At 48.1% G+C, this 22,765-nt stretch overlaps 1 protein-coding gene across 2 annotated transcripts in view; it reads left to right on the top strand.

Annotated features, from left to right (window-relative positions):
- NDUFS1 (NADH:ubiquinone oxidoreductase core subunit S1) overlaps positions 1–22,765 on the top strand; it is a 568,511-nt gene that overhangs the window by 431,299 nt on the left and 114,447 nt on the right. For both annotated transcript variants that reach the window (XM_085648921.1, XM_085648922.1), the window contains one exon: positions 7,067–7,196. In XM_085648921.1, the coding sequence (XP_085505047.1) occupies positions 7,067–7,196 (130 nt within the window). The remainder of the gene's footprint in view (positions 1–7,066; positions 7,197–22,765) is intronic.

Consider the following 22,765-nt stretch of genomic DNA (forward strand, 5'->3'; position numbering starts at 1 on the left):
CAGTCTAAAAAGACTGAAAAGCTAACTAATAGCTGCCTAGCAAAAAACTGACACCGTGCCTTTAAGGCACACCTGACCCCCACCTTCCCATCATGCCTCAGGGGTGGCAGTTAGGCCAGTTGTTCTTTCCGGCTCCTTCTGGAAGGATCCTGGCAACAGAGCTCCACTTTTTTCTGAGTTTGTCAGAAAATATTGTCTATTTTTCAACTGTTTTTTCCCTTACTTCGACGTTTTACATCTAAGTCGGTAAGAGGCTGTCTTTTTTTAGGCAGTTTTGGGCATTTTTTCCAACTTGAAATGCCTTCTCTTTTCAATCCTTGCCCTGCTTGTGGCAAGAAGAAGGCCAGGACTGACTCTCATAGGGTCTGTATCCTGTGTCTACCGGAGGATCATGATTCCAAGACATGTACTCCCTGCCAGTCCAAGAGAACTTTGAAGGACAGAGAGCGAATTCGCATTTATGGCCTGGCACAACCATCCAGAGGCCGATCTCCGGTGAGGAAGGGCTCCAAGAGGCCTAGAGATTCATCTAGGAGCAAGTCCTCTCGTCCTTCCGCCTCAGCGTCGGGCTCGGCGCTGAGGAAAGATGTTCCGGTAGGTCGTGTTTCCAAGAAGAGGCTTTCGACAGCGGGCTCGCCGTCGAGAGCAGGTACGTTGTCGACGTCGAAGTCCAGACCGCCATCGTCAACTCGGCGACTATCGGCGTCGAGATCTAGAGCCTCTCCGCCGTCGTCAACCCGGCGACGATCGGCGTCGAAAGACACCACCCTTCCGCCGTCGTCAACCCGGCGACGATCGGCGTCGAGGAGCAGGGAACCTCCGCCGTCGTCAACCAGGCGACGATCGGCGTCGAGGAGCAGAGAACCTCCGCCGTCGCCAACCCAGCGGCGATCGGCGTCGAGGAGCAGGGAACCTCCGCCGTCGTCATCTCGACGACGATCGGCGTCGAGGAGCATGGACCCTCCGCCGTCGTCAACCAGGTGACGACCGGCGTCGAGGAGTGTCACCCCTCCGTCGTCGAGGGCACGATCCCCTCCGTCGTCGAGGCTCCATCAGCGTTCGACGTCGAGAGAGCAGGATCCTCCGCCGTCGTCATCCAGACGGCGTTCGGCGTCGAGGTTAGCATCCGCGTCGACGTAGAGAGTGGCAGCATCTCCGCCGGCGTCCCCACGGCGTTCGGCGTCGAGGGAGAGAGGGCCTCCGTCGTCGGCTTCACTACGACGTCGAGGCGGCATTCTTCGCCCACTGAACATGGCCGCCGGTCCACATCGAGGCGTCGTTCGACGTCGAGAGAAGAGTCCCGGCGAGAAAGAAAGCGACGCCACGGATCGACGTCAAGACCACGCTCGACGTCGAGACAGGCCTCGGACAGGTCGGTGGTCCTGGTGACAGAGTCTGCATCGCGCCATTCCTCTTCTCACTCAGAGGCATCTCCACGACCGGCAATTCCACGAGAGCCTGCCGGCCAACCCCGTAGGTCTTCCCCTCAGACTCAAGGGACCATTTCTCTGTCGCCCAGATGGCTGCTGCCAGCACATCATTGGCAGGACTCAGGGGATACAAGGAGGCTGCGGGAATACGTCAGTCAAGTGCATGACTCTCAGCTGCAACGGCTGGTGGCGGCTGTGGACAGAGCTAGTCCCCCCAGGCCAGCACGTCAGAAGTCGCCGGACAGCAGGCGACGCAGATCGCGCTCCCCCAGGCGGGAGGGGCGTTCATCCGGATCACGGGCTCGTGATCATCGCCGGGAGCGGAGGACTCCATCATCGTCCTCTTCCTCGTCTACCAGGTCCTCCATCAGGGACTATTCACCCGCGCTATCGGGCAGCCCAGTGTCCAGGAGGTGTTGCAGCGGGGAGCGCAGAAGCTGGGGATTGAGATGTCAGTCCCCCAAGTCACCACGTCGGTGATTTTTGAAACACTTCACCAGAAGTCTGCCTCTCGTCCACTGCTGCCTTTGGTCCCAGGAATCATGGAACCAGTCATGGACACCTTACTCACCCCGGCGACCGTCAAAGCCGTTCCGGCTCGTATCCTCAAAAAATACAAGCCAGCTACCTCTGACCCCGTCTTCGTGAAGATGGACCCGCCTGCGGACTCCGTAATAGTGGCGGCTGCAAGAAAGGGTCAGACGGCGTCGGCCTCCTCTTCCGTTCCTCCAGATAAGGAGAGCAGAACCCAGGACTCCTGGGGACGCAGGGCCTGCTCTTCCGCGGCGGCGTCCCTCAAAATCTCCAGCGCGGCGGCGCTTTTGGGCAGATACGATAGGGCTCTCTGGGACACGATGGAGCGATTCAAGTCCAAGCTCCCCAAAGAGGACCAAAAGGACTTTGAAGAGATTGTTACTGAAGGGGCTCTGGTGGCTAATCAGTCGATTAGCACAGCGGCGGACGGTGCGCTACTCTCAGCCCACTCTTACACACACAGCGGGTGCGCCAGGAGGTCGTCCTGGTTGCGGCTGACAGGGCTCAAGCCAGACGCACAGCAACGGATTTTAAACCTCCCGTTCTCTGGCAGCTCCCTCTTCGGTACTCACACGGATGAGGAGATGGGGCGCATGAAAACTGAGCTAGACACCCTCAAAGCTGTGGGCTTGGAGAAGAAAAAGGAATTCAAGCGCCGTTTTCGACCCACCCAACGCAAGGGGCCTCAACAGAGGGTTCAAACCCCTCAGTGGTCTCAGAGTAAACCCCAAGGAAAATCGCAGTTTCGAGGCGGAAAGTCCGGCAGGGGCAGAGGTGGACACCAGCAGCAGTCCTCCACTACCACAAGAGGAGGAAAGTCATGAGCTGTTGCTTCCTCTACGACCGTTGCCCACTCCAGTGGGAGGAAGTGCGTCACGACATCTAGCAGAGTGGGACAGCAGCACAAAAGATCGCTGGGTGCTGAATATACTGCGAAATGGATATGCGCTACGTTTTCGAGCGCGTCCGAAAGACATCCCGCCAAAAAGGTCCCGTCCTCACCACTTAAAACTGCTCCAAAAGGAGGTGAGGGCCCTTCTGCAAAAACAGGCCATAGAAAAAGTTCCTCCTTCGCAGGTCGGAAAAGGAGTGTACTCCCGGTACTTCCTTGTGCCCAAAAAAGATCAAGAGCACAAGTTTCGGCCGATTCTGGACCTTCGTCTCCTAAACAAAGTCATCGTCAAGGAGAAGTTCCGTATGTTGGCGCTTCACCAAATATGTCCACATATGCAAGTCGGGGATTGGATGTGTTCGGTGGACCTCCAAGATGCGTACTTTCACATTGCAATCGCGAAACATCACCGCAGGTACCTACGGTTTGTGGTTGGAAGCAAGCATTATCAGTACAAAGTCCTTCCATTCGGACTCAAGTCGGCTCCGCGAGTCTTCACCAAATGTATGGCAGTGGTGGCGGCCTGCCTACACAATGCAGGGTCTCTTCGTCTACCCTTACTTAGACGACTGGTTGCTGAAGGCTCCATCCCAGCAGCAGGTGAAGAAAGACTTCCAGACCTGTCTGAGACAGTTGCACGCTCTCGGCCTTCACGTCAACATGGCAAAGTCCGTGCAGCAGCCCACTCAGTCCATCCACTACCTTGGCTCCGTTCTGGACACAAGCGTGGGAAAAGCGTATCCTTCGGGGGAGAGACTGTCTTCAATGAAGAGGAAATGCAGGCTTATGCAGCAGATGCAGAGGCCGTCATCCCGGCAGGTAGCATCTCTGCTGGGATCCATGGCGTCCTGCATTTTTCTCATTCCCAACGCCAGACTGCGAATGAGACCTTTGCAGCAAGCTCTGGAGGACCAATGGGATCAGTTCACAGGCCGTTGAGGAGATCGAATCTCTCTCTCCCAGGTGGCGATATCTTCCCTTGCATGGTGGACTCGTCAGGACAATCTGTTGGTGGGAGTCCCGTTTCACCACCCACTTCCGGTGCAATCGGTGGTGACGGATGCATCGCTGCAAGGTTGGGGGGCCCACATGGGGTGCCTCCAAATACAAGGTCGGTGGTCGGCAAAAGAACAGGGCTACCACATAAATATGCTAGAACTTCGGGCAGTCCACCTTGCTCTAAAGGCGTTCCTCCCAGCAATCAAGGCCGACTCAGTCCTGGTGCAGACAGACAACACCACGACCATGTTTTACCTGAACAAACAGGGCGGGACTCGGTCACGCCCCCTCTCCCTGGAGGCACAGGCGATCTGGCACTGGCTGCTCGCCCGGAACCTCTCGGTAGTGGCAGTGCACCTTCCGGGGGAGTTGAATATCAAGGCAGACGCACTCAGCAGGCACTTCGAAGATCAGCCCGACTGGGTGCTGCACAACGACGTGGTGGCAGACCTGTACCGTTGTTGGGGTCGTCCAGAAATCGATCTGTTTGCAGACGACGAAAATTCAAAATGCCACGCCTTCGCGTCCAGATTCCACCGTCCAGGGACCAGGGGGAATGCTCTTTTGATGGACTGGTCAGGGACATTTGCCTACGCCTTTCCGCCCCTGCCTCTGATTCTGAAGGTGGTATCCAAGCTGCTCAGATCCGACATGAAGATGATCCTCATAGCTCCGGACTGGCCGCGCCAGTGGTGGTACCCGGACCTTCTCCATCTCTCAGTGCGACCTCACAGGCGACTGCCTTGCAGGCCAGATCTGCTGTCCAAGATGGGCGGGAGGATTCTACATCCCAACCTTCCCTCACTGAACTTAACAGCATGGCTCCTGAGGTCCTGCAATACGGACATTTGGGTCTACCACCTGACTGCATGCATATTCTCAAAGAAGCGAAGCGACCCTCCACGAGAGCGTCTTATGCGTTTAAGTGGAAGAGGTTCTTCATTTGGTGTAGGGAGAATCACCTTGATCCTACAAAGGGGCAGGAGGACGTCATCCTTCCGTACCTCCTTCACTTAGCTAGATCAGGCTTGAAGTATGCATCCATCAGGGTCCATTTGTCTGCCATTACAGCTTACAGGAGGTCTCCCAGTCAACCTTCCTTTTTCCAGATGCAGGTGGTCAAGGACTTCTTGCAGGGGTTGAAGAAAGTTTACCCCCCTGTTCGAAACCCTTCTCCTCAGTGGGAGTTGAACTTAGTGTTGTCCAAGTTGATGGGCCCACCTTTTGAGCCGATCCACAGAGCTTCCTTACAGCATCTGTCGTGGAAGGCCGCTTTTCTGGTAGCCATTACATCGGCACGCAGAGTAAGCGAAATCCAGGCTCTGTACTAAAGAGCCGTACACAGTTTTTCACCAGCACAAAGTGGTCTTAAGGTCACATCCATCTTTTCTCCCTAAGGTAGTGTCTGATTTTCATATTAATCAGTCCATTTCTCTGCCATCCTTCTTCCCGAATCCAGCGACCCCGGCTGAGCGGTCGCTCCACTCCTTAGACCTCAAGAGGGTACTTAAATTCTACCTGGCAAGTACCAGAGGCATTAGGAAGACGGATCAGCTGTTTGTCAACTATGGCGCCATGAGAACAGGCTTCCCAGCAGCTAAGCGATCCATTTCCAGATGGATTGTTTCCTGCATTACCCTAGCCTACCAGCTGGCGAAAAAGCCCTTACCTTTGGCCCCTAAGGCTCATTCTACTAGGGGGAAAGCGGCCACAGTAGCTTTCTTGCATGACGTTCCAATGGCAGAGATCTGCAAGGCGGCCACTTGGAAATCGGTTCACACCTTTACCAGGCACCAATGCCTCGAATCCGATTCCAGGGCGGATGCCCAAGTAGGCCAAGCCTCCTTGAGGAACCTGTTTGGGTAGCGGGGTCTATCTAAGCATACTGTTCCTTCTCTGTTTTTTTCTTTCCTTTGCCCGCAGGGGGATGAGGTGAGGCTCGCTATTCTATTCTAATGCTTATGACTATTGATGAGGATCCCCTGGAAGAGAAGGATTAGTTACTTACCTGTAATCCTAGTTCTCTTCCAGGGGTATCCTCATCAAAGTCATAAGCAACCCTCCCGCCTCCCCGGGCAAAGGTGTGATAGTTTTCAGAGGTTATTATTTCTTTGTGCCATGACTTTTCAGTCTCCGCAAAGAACAACTGACCCAACTGCCACCCATGAGGCATGATGGGAAGGTGGGGGTCAGGTGTGCCTTAAAGGCACGGTGTCAGTTTTTTGCTAGGCAGCTATTAGTTAGCTTTTCAGTCTTTTTAGACTGGGTATTTGCAATGCAGCCTGGGAGCTTCCTATGCTTTCAGTGTTTTCTAAGAATTTCTGCTGTTTTCTAAGCATTAAAACAGTTCCCAAACAAGTTATAATGTTGTTTCTCATGTTTATAATGCTATTTTCTTATGTATAGTGGAAATTCCTTACAGCATGGTTCAGCTCTAGGGTGTTATGGGCTGCAATTGCTTGTGTATACATATAGGTATATATGTATGGATATATATATGTGGGGCACATATAATATACTGTTTCCGGGATCCCGCACATGGGCGGGAATATTCTAATGCTTATGACTTTGATGAGGATACCCCTGGAAGAGAACTAGGATTACAGGTAAGTAACAAATCCTTATGGACTCATCAGCCAGGTACAGCTTGATTCCAATGACACCGTGTTGCACCAGTCCTACATTACTTGTGTTCTGGTTCAGGGAGGACCTGACTTGGCAGTTTGGGCGGGGCTATTCCGATTGGAGCAGGGTCAAGACTGATTTGCATGACTGAGTCCAAACTGAGGTGACATGATGAGCAAAATAGCGATGGATTGGGATGCAGTCCAAAGTAATTGCCAGTGGCTGAGATTAATCCAAGCATTCCATCCATCACTTTTTTGTATACTTCAGTGTGTCTTTTACAAGCAAGTCAAACCTGGTTAATAAGCCAGTTATTAGTCTGTCCTCGATGAGTCAAATTTGATTGGGCCGACTAGATGTTATTGCGACACCCTCACACAACATTAGCAATGTCTTTCATTTCATCAAGGGAACCCACATAATTACATGATAAATTTAAATTTCCGTAAATTGCAATGATGGAAAACCGGTAAATAACACAGGTGAGTAACATTTCTGTTTATCAAATACTTTACAGCCTAAGAACTGTATATTGAAAAGGTTTTCAGTTGCTGATTCATCAGTTTACCTTTCCTTGATTTGCTAGCTGGCTTCACAATGACCTGCATGTGGCTGTTGTTGGGAGTCCTGTTGATCTCACCTACACATATGATCACCTGGGAGATTCTCCACAGATATTGAAAGACATTGCTTCTGGAAAGCACCCCTACTCTAAGGTATGCAGCAAGGGCAGCACTTGGGTTAATCTTACAGAATGTGCTGCTGTGTTTTTCTATAATATCCTCCTTTAAGCTGAAATGTATTGCTTTTAGTTGGCCAACACTGACTGAAGAGATCCATTCCACCCCCGCACTGCCCAGGGAGGTTTCTCTTTTACTTTTTCTACAAAGTGTGCTTCACTGTAGTTAACAAGTAAGCTGGTGCTGGTTTGCTATTGAGAGTTCGTTTGTGTTTTTTTTCCATTCCTAAACTTGCTATAGTGCCATTTACTTTGAAGTTAAAGGATCTACATTTCTACTTTAGGTAATGCCACTTAATGTGTGTGACTACAGTAAGTATATATTTCTTTGGAATCGGTCAGGCTGGTGTTTTACTCCACCAACCACTTCCTTTTCCAGCTATCAAAAAAGACATTAGTTTATGTAGCCTAGTTTTATTTATTTTTATTAAGAATTCAGATTATTACATGTTTTTCTGTATTTTTCATGTTTTTCACGTCACTGGGTATTTGGTTTCCATTATTTATTTTTAAACCTTTCCCCTTGTAATTGCTTGTTATTTCTTTTTAAAGCAATTTCATTATTTGCTGAAAAGCATTGTAAACCAAAGGTACACACCAATTTGAATCTTTTCAAGCTGTGATGAGCATCTGACGTTTCCCCTGGGCAGTGACATAATATTGCAGGTTGTGAATACTAAAAGTAAATATTTGTAGCCATAACACATATTAAAGAATCATTGGAGAATACATAATTTTCCCCTGCAAACGAGTCGTGGGTCTTTGATATGCTGAAAATGGGAGTTGGCTGTTCAAAAATTAGATTACTCTTTTGTAATAGTGTTAGCACCACTCAACACAGGGGCTCTAAATAAACCACGATCCTATAATACAAGCTCACTGTGATTACACTTAGGTTCTCTAAAGAAAGAGGGTGCTCAGAAAATCCCTTATGACCTGCTCTTTCTCATCATTGTTAGCTCACTTTAACTGCATCACCGAAGGGAAGTAAAATCCTGCACACCATTGCTGGCAATAAAAAACGGCTTCCCTGTATCTCATCACAATTCCCACCTCTAACTTGTTACTCTCCCGAAGCTGCCAAAGTGTTAGCTGCAGCGTTTCATTCAATGTGGTTCAATATAAGCCCAAACAATCACAGAAAAGTTGAAATAAAAGAAACTGCTTTTATTTTATGGTTTTTGTTGTTCTACTGCTCTGGTTATCAGGCTTGTATTACACATTGGGAATCAAGGGGTGAAACCAGCACATTGCACCATCGAAGACTCGGATACACAGAAACAGAGCTGCACTGCAGTACCTAAAAGCCATTTTCATAGCTGATGTGTTGGATTTGTAGCGCCTGGTGCGATGGAGCTCCATTTTTAGGTCGCGCAAAGCATGCAGTAAATACTATAGTGTGGAAGCTCCGCCCATCTTTGTCATTGGATTAGGTCCTAAATTCTGCCTTCCAATTGGTTGTAGGCTTATTAGTCTATCCTTATTCATTTATATCCTTCCACGGCTACTGGCCCCTTTACTCCTAACACTATTTTCTTTCCTGCCCCCCACCCCGCCCCCCCACGCTGTCTGTGACTTCTCACCCTTGCCCTGCCCCCCCTCCCGTTCGTGCCTTTTTGACCACACGCACTTCCGTTTTAAATGCAATAGGTGCGTAAATACAAGTCCGATTGCATTACCAATGCTTGTTTATTTCCTCTTGTAAGCACTATTTTCTGTATACCTCACGACGTGCTTATGTGTGCTGTGCGCGCTTTCACTTTCTAAGCAGCCCACGCCGCGCGGATGATGGTGTCCAGAACAGCTGGTGCTTGTTTATTCTGTTTTTAACAACAGGTCGGCACAGGTTATTCTATACTTAGAAATGACAGAATTGACAAAGTTGGGGGAGGTGTTGCAGTCATCTTTCGAAACTCCCTTCAACTTAAGGCTCTTCCCAACAGCTCCTTCCACACTTTTGAATGCCTATCTCTTGAGCTTCAATTGCACCACCGCTCACCTCTCAGATTCCATGTTATCTACCACCCGCCTGGAAGCAGCCCTTCGTTTATGGAGGAACTCACGGACTGCATCAGCGACCAATACTCGCAAAGTGACAATCAGATCTTCGTGGGTGACTTCAATGTCCACTGGGGCTCGCCTCAAGACACCTATGCGAACTTACTGGCCACCTTCCTCTCTGCAAACGATCTTATCCAACACTGCACTGAAACAACACACTCTAAGGGCTCAACCCTGGACCTTGTCATTTCTAAAGCAGGCTTGCTGACCATCGCTACCCCTATTCATGTAGACTGGTCTGACCACCTCCTCATCCCATTCTCTCTTCAGCTATCACACTCATTAACTCTCGGCCAGCCTAAGAGGGATAATTCCTGGTTCCGTGACACTAAAAATATTGACCTCAGTACCCTCTGTGATTCTGCTTTGCTATCACTTCCAAGGCTAGACCCGGACCTAGATGTTAACGAACTCACCTCCCAATGCCTCACAGTCCTTGCAGTCGAAATCAATAATGTCGCTCCTCTCCAAAGCAAAAAGAAAAGGCCCACTCCCTCAGCACCTTGGTTCAACAAATCCCTCTATGAAGAAAGGAAGTACCTAAGAGTCCTTGAGAAACAATGGAGACAAGCGCCCTCCACCGAAAATCTGGCCACGCTTCGTTTAGCAAGATCCAAGTACCACAAGCGCATCTTCCTTGGAAAAGCGTTGCACTTCAAATCCCTCCTTGACTCAGCCAAAAATAGACCCAAAAAACTATTCGACCTCATCAAGAACCCAAACAGCTCTCCCCAACCTCCAAATTGAAGGATTCCACAAAGAAAGCAGCGGAATTCGCTATATTCTTTGATGAAAAGGTGAAATCACTTGTAGATCAGGTCATTCATCCTACCCCTACAGAGGAGCGCAAATCCTTAACCATTTGGCAAAACTTTGACCCCATCTCTGATGATGCCCTACTTAAATGCATCCTCGATACAAAGCCCTCTAACCATTCTCTTGACCCCATCCCTAGTGCCATTGCCATTGACTTCTATACCCATTCTCTCTCCTATTGGACCACTCTGGTCAACCTCTCCCTCAGTCAAGGCTCCCTTCCGGTTTCCTTCAAAACTGGGCAGGTCACCCCTCTGCTTAAACAACCCACCGCTGATGCGAACGACCCTAACAACTACCGTCCCATCACTAACCTACCCTTTCTTGCGAAAATCACAGAAAAATGTGTAGCGAAACAACTCTCTCGCCATATCAAGGACAATGATCTTCTGGACAACTTCCAGTCCGGCTTCATTCAAAACTGCAGCACTGAAACAGCCCTGCTGCTAGTGATTGATGACGCACTGCGGATACTCGATTCAGGGGAGTCTTGTCTTCTAATTCTTCTTGACCTTTCTGCAGCCTTTGACACTGTCAATCACAATACTCTCCTTAACACTCTGCAACAGAGAATGGGCATGGAGGGCACTGTGCTCAAATGGTTTACCTCCTTCCTCTCTGATAGATCCCAAATGATCAAAATAGCGAACAGTCTTTCATCTCCTTTAGCGGTCGGTCAAGGTGTCCCTCAAGGCTCTATACTTGCACCCACACTGTTCAATCTCTACTTAGAACCATTGGAAAATCTCCTGAGTAAATCCGGGATCCACTATCATCTATATGCGGACGACACTCAAATCTACCTTAAGGTGGCCTCCACTCACGATCTCTCCCTCCTAAGCTCTACTCTCGACTCCATTCAAAACTGGATGTTAACTCATCAACTGGTCCTGAATCCCTCCAAAACTGAATTCCTCCTCCTCTCCTCCTCACTTTCTCCTCCCCCAGTGCAATCATGGATGGATCAGATTAATCTACTGAACAATAAACCCATCATTGTCGAGAGCACAAAATCCCTTGGCGTCGTACTCGACAAAAAACTCAATCTACTCTCCCACATCAATTCCATTGCAAAGTCTGCTCGATACCAACTGCGCCTTCTTTGGGGGATTCGTCGCTTCTTCCCGGAGCACAACCTTAAAACCCTGGTCCAATCGCTGGTTCTCTCCAGATTGGACTACTGCAATTCTCTTCTTACTGGCCTCCCCAAGTCCCACCTGTCCCCCCTGAAGTCTGTTCTCCATTCAGCAGCTCGCTTCATACATGGGGCCAAAAGAAGCGACCACATCACACCCATTTTATCCACCCTCCGTTGGCTTCCCATAGAGGCAAGATCTATCTACAAGACTGCCTGTATCACCCACAAAGCCTTGCACTCATCCTCCCCTCGCTACCTGGCGGATAAACTGAAACTCTCTGGTGGCTCCAGACCATCACGGAATGCAGAAAATGTATTGCTTGAACCTCCCACTTTCAAGAAGGAAAGATCGATGGCCCAATCCTTTTCAGGCAACGCGGCGAGAATTTGGAACTCACTTCCGCCTCAGCTCCGGACCACCACCTCTTCCCAGGCCTTCAAAACTGACCTCAAATCTCTCCTCCTTCAAAGACACTTCCAAATTTAATTCACGCCCTATATTTTCTGAAGGAAGTCCTTACATTATAGGAAATTCTGTTCTCCATGCCTATAGAAGTGCCTTCCCAGTGTGTTTTGTGTTTTGAGTGTCTGCCATATATTGCAGTATTATACTTTTACTTGTATTTTGATCGCTTTTGTAACATGCACACATGTCACTTTCTCCTTTTGTAACGTATCGTATGCTACCTCTTGTATCTTGTTTGCTTTTGAGACATGCACTATGGCCACCACTGCCTCATGTAACGTAACTTCTGTTTTAGTGTTATGAGTGTCGGCCATTTATTGCAATTTTTTTAAATTTTTTTTTTTACTTTTTACCTCTAGGTGTACTTTGTATGCTCTTGTAACCTGCACACATCACTTTTTTCCGTTTGTAACCTATCGTTTGCTACCTCTTGTATTTTGTTTGCCCTGGATTCTTGCACAATTGTCACTATTGCCTCATGTAACGTACTGTTTGATTTTGTAACATGCTCACTTGTATTTTTGCTCCTTATGTATCATTACTGCTGCTATTGTGAAGCGCTCTGACACCTTCGGGTAAAGTCCGCGCTATATAAAAACGCATTAAATAAATAAATGAATAAATTGCGTTTGCTCGTGGGGTCTTCGGAATGAACAGCCAGTGACCAGAAGTCATTCATTGATTTCATGCTTCGAGCAATGGGGACAGCAGACTCGCACGTTCCACGATAATTTTACAGGCTAGCTGCCCGATGGAAGCCGGATTGTGAGCATTACAGCATGTGAGATTCAGAGGCTATCTCCCCTCCCTGTTGCTGATCCATTTACGGCTGGAATGTGTTGCAGTGTGTTCTCAGAAAACCTGCACGCTGTAAATCACGCAGCTTTGTAATTAGCGATTCGAATTACATTTGAGGATATACGATACCTCAACACCACTGTGATCTACACTCACAAAGCTGAGAGGGTATGAGTGAGAAGTAAGAAAGAACAAATACAATAGAATTATTAATTTAGCTACGTACTGCGCCGCGCTGACCACTTCTGTGCACTTTAACACTCCATAAAATAACACATACGAAGAAGCAGAGTTACACCAGAGCTCCTTCCAAATCAACTGGTAAAAGACTCGAGAAGCTGCTAGCCGAAGAGCTATTTACATTTGTTACTCAGGCACTTGGCACCCCTCTCCGGGTTGGAGCGTCGCACTGAAGCGCTTACACCTAGAGGTGGGCGAGTCACTTATAGCTGAAGCCGGGCTCTCGGTCAGCTCCAGGTTCCCGTGGAACCTCGATCCCAAACAAGCCAAGTTTCCTCGTGGTGCCGTCTGCCACCTTCGTTCTGCCGTAGCTCACAAAATCTAAAACGAAGCATTCACAGTTGTGGTAAAAAAAAAAAAGACCGATATCCCTTTAGTGGTTGATAGTACAAAGTGAAACTAGAAAGCCTGGGATGAATCCCAGCTTCCCCACTTAACCACACTGTATTTATTATTAGACAAATATTTTTGTATCACCCCCTCCTTTTCTTCATTACCTCTTAATAAACCTATAACGTAACTTATCACTGTCAAAGCTGTCGCATGTCAAAGAAATGCACTTTTTTAAATTTTGAAGAGACTGTATTATTTTTTAAACACTAACATTTCCAGGGCTCGGCTTATGCAAGGGCTCTGAGAGACCACAATAAAAATACTTTCCGGTGCAGAAATGGAATTTAAACAAAGTGTGTTATGTTTCCTGCAATACACGTCATCATTTAAAAGGCAATTGTAGCCAGATACTTTCGCTAGTTTAGGGATTTAAAATGTTAGAAAATAAGTCAAGAAACTTAATGAAGTTGTCAACATTGGATGGCAAATATACACTCGGAGCTCCTTAAATGCTGATAGGAGCAAAACATACTGAAAACCAATGTCTGACTTTCTTGAGATTTTAAACCTTCCTACAAAATCCTCGTTGGCTCATGATCCTGAGAGACCAGCGCAGGAAGTGCGTCTGAATTGGAAGTGAATTGCCGCATTCGATTGTTCTATTTGTGTTCCTTATAATATTCGTGACTCGCAATGTAAGGGCCCCTCCCGGCGTAGAGCTGCAATGAGAGCAAAGGCGCTACCGTGTGCCAATCTCTGTTACTTGCTGTGCATGGGATTACATTAACTATTAGCACCTGGCCTGTTCTCCTTAACCAGGGTGCTGCGGCAGAGATTCACTGGCACAATGGGCGTGCTGGCAAAATCCATGGCAAAGGGGTTTGGCCCAATATTCAGAGAAAGCCAGGCCCCCTCTCTTTACACACGTGGTTTGGTGAATCATTACTCCTCACAGAGCCAAGGTGCGACCAGAGCCCCCTTCAAAGTTGACTTTGAGAGAGGTGCAAAAAGACAAATTCTTGGGAGGTTTACACTTTATTCTCTTCCTTTGGGTGGAAGCTTAAGCAGGTGGGTGCTTTATTTATTTACACAGCCACGCACATGCTTTCATTCAATCTCAAGCGGTTCACCTCCAAAAAAGCTGCAGCAGCACTGCCGATCCACTTCCTGACACTGCAAGTCTTCAAGGATGTCTCTACCCCGTGCCTCAAGAGAAGCCAACAGCGGGCAGGTCAGTTGAAAGTTAACCGTTGTACTCGGCTGCTCCACACATTAGTTCTAAGCGGCATGGGAGGGGGATTAAACTTCGTCGTCTGGTTTTATTTATACTAAACCATACAGTGCTGCAAGCTAAGCTCCAGTTTGGAGACTCTTTATGTAGAATACCAAGGAAAATACATCATAACACTTTCGCGTGCCCCGTCTTTCTACTTTGCTAACAAAGTCTCTGTATGGGCAGACTTTTATCGACCTCCATTGGACCTCTGTCCCCTGGCATTCGAGCACGAAAGAGAGTGTTTTGATAACAAATGAAAGACAGCAGGGGTCCAGATAAAAATATACAGTGAGGTTATTTTATTAATGTACGTTTTCATTTTACTTTCCTGTCCTTTTGTGGAATGTTTTTGGAAATATTCTAAAATGTGTATTAACTAATTTAAACGTTATAACAGACATATTTTTGTTAGCCATATTTTGTATCGAAACAATATCTGTAAATTAGTCAGCAACATGAATGTACCTCTATTAAGTTCACCGACATTGTAAATGCTACTCATCTGTGTGAGAAAGTGCCATCTTTCTTGCATGGTATGCCCCCACTTTTTACTGAATTGCTGAATGTACTTTGACTGAGTGTGCCCTGGACTCCTGCCAATCAGGTGCCCAGGGCCTATGTTCCTTCCCTAAAACAAACCAAACCCAAATTGGCACACCCTGGCCACATGTCAGCCCCTGGTAAATGGTACCCTAGGTACCCAGGGCCTTGTGACCAGGGAAGGCCTCTAAGGGCTGCAGCACTCCTTGTGCCACCCTCAGAGGCCCTGTACCCTTACACACACACACACTGCCTTTGCAGGCTGAGTGTTTGGGTGCAAGACAAAAACAAAGTCGACATGACACACATCCCTGTGTGCCATGCCCATCACCTACACTGCCATGGCATACATCAGCCACCCCTCTAGCTGGGTGCCTTATGCCAATGGTGTGGGCACAGGAGCAGGAGCCCTGTGCCCCTACAGTGCCCAGGTCCATTCCTGAGCACTGTAAGTGCAGTGCTGCCATTTGAGTACATGGTGCTGAGAGCTCGTCAAACACAAGCTCCACAGCACCATAATGGCAACACTAAAGACTGGGAAGTTTGGTATCAAACTTCTCAGCACATTAAACCCACACTGATGCCAGTGTGGGATTTAATGTACCCAGCACCCATAGGGCATCTTAGAGGTGCCCCCTTAAACCTAACCTACAATCCACGTCTGCTCTGAGGCTGCCACCCAGCAGACATGTTGCTGGACCCCTGGGTAGGAGAACCCCTGCTTCCTGGGCCTGCAACAATGCACATCCTGGGCGAAGTGCTAAATCTCCTCCCCCAGGATGGGCAGGGGGAAGCTTCAAAGGCATGCCGCCTCTGTGAGCTTCCCCAGGCCACTGCAACCCCCCACTCTGGCGGGAAGCTTTGGCCGGAAACCCCAAATAAGGACAGGGGATGTGCCAGCCTGCCAACCCCACCCCTCAGGTGGCGGAGGCGAGGTGAAGCACATCTCCGGGCTCTCGCCATCTTGAAGATGGGGAGCCCTACCCTATCAGGACTAGGCTACTGCCCCCCTCCCACAGGAGAGAGGCAGGATAGGGGGTGCACCCACCCCAGGACAGGGACTCATTGGTCCCTGCCCTTTACCTACCTGTAACGCCCCTAAATCTAGTATTTAGGGGCACCCTGAACCTTCCTTCCCCAGATTCCAGATTCAAAACTACAAAGAGCAAGAAGAAAGAAGACCTGCCCTGCAGCTGCTAAAAAGAGGAAGACACCAACTGCTTTGGCCCCAGCCCTACCGGCCTGTCGACCCTTGAACCTGCTCCTGCTCCAACCCGGCATCTCTTGTGGCCAGCAACCTCACCAACCCCGGAGGACCTGGCTACCTTTTGGCTCTAAGCCCCTGGGACTCCCATGAGTAGAGGCTCTACTCAAAACCTACCTCTAGTCCCTGGCAGCAGCCCGGAACCGCGAACCCAGCACACTCTGCACCAGCCAAGCCTGGCCAGTGCCGGAGTGAACAAAGACCCCGAGGACGACCCCACGGCGACTGTGACCCCCAGTCCGGCACCCAAGGACCTCCCTCGACACTCCTGAAGAAGCCTGCAGCCTCAGAACAAGGTGCCCCCCCTACCGTGATCAACAGAGGGTAAGATTTCCTGACACCAAAAGGCTCCCCGCAGCCCCCTGTGCCCAATCCCGGGGTACCTACCTATCCTCCAACTACCCAACTTACCTCTCGAAGTGGTGGTGGCACCTGAAGAGTCCTCGTCTCCGAGCTTGCAGTCTTTTTCTAAACCGGAGATTTCCCATTGAAATCAATTGAGCGCCCGAAGGCTCAAAAGCACTCTGCACCCAGCCGCCCGAGTAGCCCTGGCAGTGAAAACTCTACACCTACCTACTTCCCCACTTGCCCTGAGTAAGTGACCAGGAGCCCAGCTCCCACAGCCGCGTGGCCTGCTAGTCAGCAGCCACCAATCAAGGCCCCCCTGCCTCCCGTAGGATAACATTGGGCCTAACTCACTCTGCACCCGGCCGCCCCAGTGCCGCTGAGGGTGTAACAACTGTACCAACCTGACCCTGGGAGACCCCTGAGTCTGTGCCCAGAACCTTAACTCTGCTAGTCCAGTACTTACCCAAAAGCCAGTAACCCAGTTTTCTTCCATAGGGTAACATTGACTGGATTCTTCTGAAATCTCTTCTAAGTGTGGAGTTTCGAAAACTTAAAATATTCACCTAAAATCAACCGAGTAACGAAAACGGAAATACTCACCTGCTATTAGGAGAGATCCCAGTGCTGGATCTTGGTGCCCAGCACTGACCCTGAAAAGTACTCACAACCGTACTTGCCATTAACCCAATTTTCTTCCATAGGAAATCATGGCCTGTTTTTCTGTGAAATTTCTTCTAAGTGTCGATTTTTGCAAACTACAAATATTCTTTAAAAATCGTACCAACTGTGAAAACGTAATTACTTACCTGTTTTAGATAGAGGTCCCAGTACTGAGCCTAGGAGCCCAGCCCTGGATTACAAAAGTAACGAGAACATACTTTACCCGTAACTTGAATTTTCTCCCATAGGGAATCGTTGACTGTTTTTCTATGAAATTTCTTCTAAGTGTCAACTTTTAGAATAGCAAAATATTGCCTAAAAACTACAGCAGTAACTTAAACGAATTTACTCACTTGTTTCCAAGAACTGTCCCAGAACTGAATCTAGGATTCAGTCCTGGAGTTAGAAAAGTAATCCTGAAAGTAATCTATTGCAAATAACTTAAAACTCCCATTGAGCTCAATGTATTATTGTGTTTGAAATTGTGTTGCCTATTGCAACAACCTGTAACTATTACCTACAAAAGTCAATTTCATATTGCAAATGTATCTAACTAAAGCATCTCATTCTGAGAAAGCATATTTTAATACCTATTGTTGGTTCTAAAATAAAACAATCATATATTTTTTGTATATAAACCATTGGCCTAGAGTTCTGTTCTGGAGTGTGTGAGACCATTTGCTGACTGAGTGTGTACAACAAATGCTTTACACTGTCCTCTGATACTGCCTTACTGCTTGACCAAGCTACCACTTTTGAGAGTGAGGTTATATCTAACTTTAACCTCTGCCAAACCTCTGGGGACTGTGGACTCTGTACACACTGTACCTATTTGGGAACAGTATATACAGAGCCACTTTTTCACACCTTTGGATTCTCTAGTAGTTTCCAACGCTAGAAAGCGCACCAACTCACAAACCTCCGGGGATGCGCCACCCCCTGATAAAGAATCCAAATTACTAGACGCGTCTGGCAGAAGAGTAGCTGCACAGGCAGCTAAGCACTGGTGCATAGCTAACACACAAGCACTGGAGGCTAGATATGAAAGGGCCCACTAGGACCAACTGTAAACCCTATTGCAACATTTGCCTGACCAATATAAAACCCAAGCAAATGATCTCATACAAGAGGGCAAGCTAATTTCAAACGCGTCAATTAAATGCGCACTTGACGCGGCAGACACTGCCTCTAGATCCATCAATACCAGTGTACTTCTTAGACGACATGCCTGGCTGCGCATTTCAGGCTTTAAGCAGGAGGTCCAGACTACCATCCTCAACCAGCCGTTCAACCAAGAACAACTATTTGGCCCGGCTGTAGACACTCACTTGAAAAGATGAAGAAAGACACTGAGACTGCTCAGTCCATGGGAACGTTACAATCTCCACAAACACGTGGCTTCTTTTGTCGCTCCTTCTATAGAGGAGCCTCCAAAAACATGGGTGCAGACACCTCATCTTCGTTTAAAACCACTACACAAACATCCCCCAATAGATGATATTTTAGAGTCGGATACAGAGGAAATAACAATAAAGGAAGAGGCCGAGGTAATAAAAACACTCGCACCCCTCCCCCCCACTACAAAACAGTGACTTCCCTCCGCTTCCCCCAGACATTTCACTCCGGTCGGTGGAATTCCATCACAACAGACAAGCGGGTAAGAAAGATTATCCAGAATGGTTACTGCCTGGAACTTACAGCTACCCCCCCACACATACCACCCAAGCAGCGTCCAAAGTCCACAGATCATCTCACGCTCTTAAAACAAGAGGTTCTCTCACTGCTTCAAAAGCATGCAATAGAGCATGTTCCCTTACAACATCAAGGATTAGGGGTTTACTCGCTGTTCTTCCTAATACCTAAAAAGGACGGGACTCTAAGACTGATACTCGACCTCAGACCCCTATACATACACTCGAATAATTTTCATGTGATCACTCTCCAACAAGTGCTCCCGCTGCTACAACAAGGCCATTTCCTTGCCACGCTATATCTCAAGGACGCTTACTTCCACATTCCCATTCATCCTGCTCACAGGATGTATCTAAGGTTTGTAGTGGATGGACAACACTATCAGTTCAAAGTCCTTCCATTCGGAGTCACCACCGCACCCAGAGTATTCATAACATTTTTTGCGGTAGTAGCAGTACATCTCAGAAGACAACAGATTCATGTCTTCCCATATCTGGACGACTGGCTAATAAAAGCCAAGTCATTCAACCAATGTGTTCAACACACTCACCAAACCATCCAAACATTACACAACTTGGGGTTCACGGTCAGCCACACCAAGTCGCATCTCCAGCCCTCTCGTATACACCAATATCTGGGGGCCACAATAAACACCTCCATAGCTCTAGCATATCCCAGTCCTGCCAGGATAGCCAGCATACAAACCCTCATCACAAACTTTCAAGCCCAACACTCTCTCACAGCCAGAGTGTTCATACAACTCATAGGCATGATGGCATCTTGCATTTTGTTTTGTACCTTATGCAGGACTTCAAATGCGCCCCTTACAGGAATGTCTAGCACATCAGTGGAATCAGGCTCAAGGACAACTTACAGATCTGGTGTTGGTAGACAGCCGCACACATTACTCTCTGCAGTGGTGGAACACAAACGTGTCCAAAGGGCGGCCGTTCCTCGAACCTGTTCGACAGATAGTACTCACCACAGACGCATCACTCACAGGATGGGGAGCCCATCTCCTCGGACATACAACCCAAGGCAAGTGGACCACTCAACAAAAAGTGCTCCATATCAATCACCTGGTACTACTAGAAATATTTCTAGCTTTAAAATCATTCCAAGTACATGTACAAAACAAAGCTGTCCTGATCCGGACGGACAACATGACAGCCATATACTACATACAAAAAGAAGGAGGCACACATTCCCTGCAGCTGTCCTAGCTCGCACAGAACATTTGGAGATGGGCCATCCCACAAAATATATATCTACTTGCCGAACACCTAACAGGAGTTCACAATCCGATTGCGGATCTGTTAAGTCGACAAACACAACAGATTCACGAATGGGAACTACATCCCCAAGTTCTTCTACCATTTTTTCAGATGTGGGGCCAACCGGACATAGATCACACGAAAACGCAAAATGCCCAACCTTCGCCGCCAGGTTTCCACACCCATTGTCCAAGGGCAATGCGATATGGATGAAATGGTCAGGCAGATTTGAGTACGCTTTTCCGCCACTCCCACTGATTCCATTAGTGGTACGCAAGCTCCGACAACAGTCTCTCAAACTAATCTTAGTAGCTCCCACATGGGCACACCAACCGTGGTTCACAACACTGTTGGAACTCTCACTAGTTCCGCACCAAAAACTACGCCTGTCCCCATCCCTGCTAACGCAGAACCATGGAGGGATCGGACATCCAGATCCAGGTCAGCTGAATCTGGCGATCTGGCTCCTGAAGTCCTAGAGTTCGGTTACCTTAACCTACCACCGGACTGTATGATTATCATTAACGAAGCCAGACGCCCTACTACTAGAGCTTGCAATGCTGCAAAATGGAAAAGATTTGCCATGTACTGCACCAACAACCATATTGATCCACTGGATGCCTCCATCCAGAATATCATTTGCTACCTACTGCACTTGCAAAGATGTAATCTAGCATACTCATCAATACGTTTACATCTAGCAGCACTTGCTGCTTACCTGCAAAACAGACAACACTTGTCACTTTTTAGAGTCCCTGCAATTAAAGCCTTCATGGAGGGCCTGAAAAGAATCATTCCTCCTAGGTTACCACCCTCTCCAGTGTGGAATCTAAATGTTATTACCAGGCTCATGGGACCCCCATTTGAACATTTACATAAATGGGAACTGCAGTTCCTCACATGGAAAGTAGCTTTCCTTATTGCCATCACCTCTCTTAGAAGAGTAAGTGAGATCCAGGCTTTAACCATACAAGAACCATTCTTACCATTACACCGTAACAAGGTGGTTCTCAAAACAAACCCAAAATTTCCTTCTAAAGTCATCTCTCCATTTTATCTTAACCAATCAGTGGAGTTACCAGTGTTTTTTCCAAACCCCGACTCCGTAGCGGAGAGAGCTCTAAACACCCTAGATGTAAAAAGAGCCCTGCTTTATTACATTGACAGAACCAAATCCTTTCGCAAAACAAAACAACTGTTTGTAGCTTTCTCCCCACCGCATAAGGGTAATCCCATCTCCAAGGCTGGGTTTGCAAGGTGGATCGTTAAATGTATCCAAATATGCTACCAGAAAACCAAACGCACATTGACAATTGCCCCTAGGGCGCATTCCACACGCAAACTAGGGGCCTCTATGGCATTCTTAGGGAACATTCCTCTAGAAGACATTTGTAAGCCAGCAACATGGTCTACAACACACACCTTCACTAAACACTATTGTGTTGACGTGCAAGCCAAGCAGCAAGCTTCTGTGGGCCAAGCTGTCCTTAAAACTCTCTTTCAAACTGCTGCAACCGATGCAGGTGACCACCGCTAGGGGAGATACTGCTGTAGAGTCTATGCAAGTGTGTGATCTGCAGCTCATATGCCTCGAACGGAAAATGCTACTTACCAGTATGCATCTGTTCTTGGCATATAGAGCTGCATATCCTCACACGCCCACCCACCTCCACAGGACCTGTATCTGTTCCAGTTCTATCTTACTTAGATATGCACACATGGACATCTTTTTCTTTCTACTAACTCCATCATTTCCCATCATGGCGAAAAACAATCGAAGGATGGAGTTGATGCCCATGCGCACTATCGTCCAAGGGAAGAGGTGTGGCGCCGCAGCCAGGGCGACTGACTCCGGAATCTGGGGATCACAGTTCGATCGCCGGCGGCAGATTAGCCCAGCACCATGTGACTCTGGGCAATAGTTTGCTTAATCTTCCCGACGGCCCCCAGCGCCTAGAGACCCTTACGGGTGATTGTTCGCGCTTTACAAGACAACAACGTGCAAGCATCCGAGCCCAACACCAGATGGCTATCTAATGCAAGTGTGAGGATCTGCAGCTTTACATGCCAAGAACAGATGCATACTGGTAAGTAACATTTTCCTTTTAGAGCGTACTGTTACTCTTAGGTGTCCTGGTGCTAACTCACTGATCTGGCTTGGTGGAGGACTTAATGTCTAACAAAGATCTTGCTTACTAAAGAACCATGTTTTCAAAAGCTTTCTGAATGCCTGCCAGTTGGGGGATGAGAGAATCCCTAAAGGAAGTCCATGCCAGATCGCCACTGTTCCTGCAAAAAAGCTTCTTCCACCCCAGGTCGTTTTCTTGAGCCGGGGTACTACCAGCTTTTTAGAGTTGGCCAATCTGTGTTCTATTTGGAGTATACCATCTAAACTTCAGGGCCATGTAGGAAGGTTCCTGGTTATGCAATGCCTTACAGGCAATACAGAGGGCATTGAATCTTATCCTGTCTTTCGCTGGCAACCAGTGCAACCTTTGAATGACCTTTCTCACAGAGACAAATTTTGGTATGCGTGATAAAACTGAGCTTTAAGAAGTTGCTGCCCATCCAAGAACTAACTGCAGTCATGCAGTCATGAAATTTCTTACCAATACCATCTGTTTGTTTGGTAACCGCTAG

This window comes from Triturus cristatus, chromosome 3_2 (assembly GCF_964204655.1).
Source record: "Triturus cristatus chromosome 3_2, aTriCri1.1, whole genome shotgun sequence".
In the NCBI taxonomy this organism is placed as follows: Eukaryota; Metazoa; Chordata; class Amphibia; order Caudata; family Salamandridae; genus Triturus; species Triturus cristatus.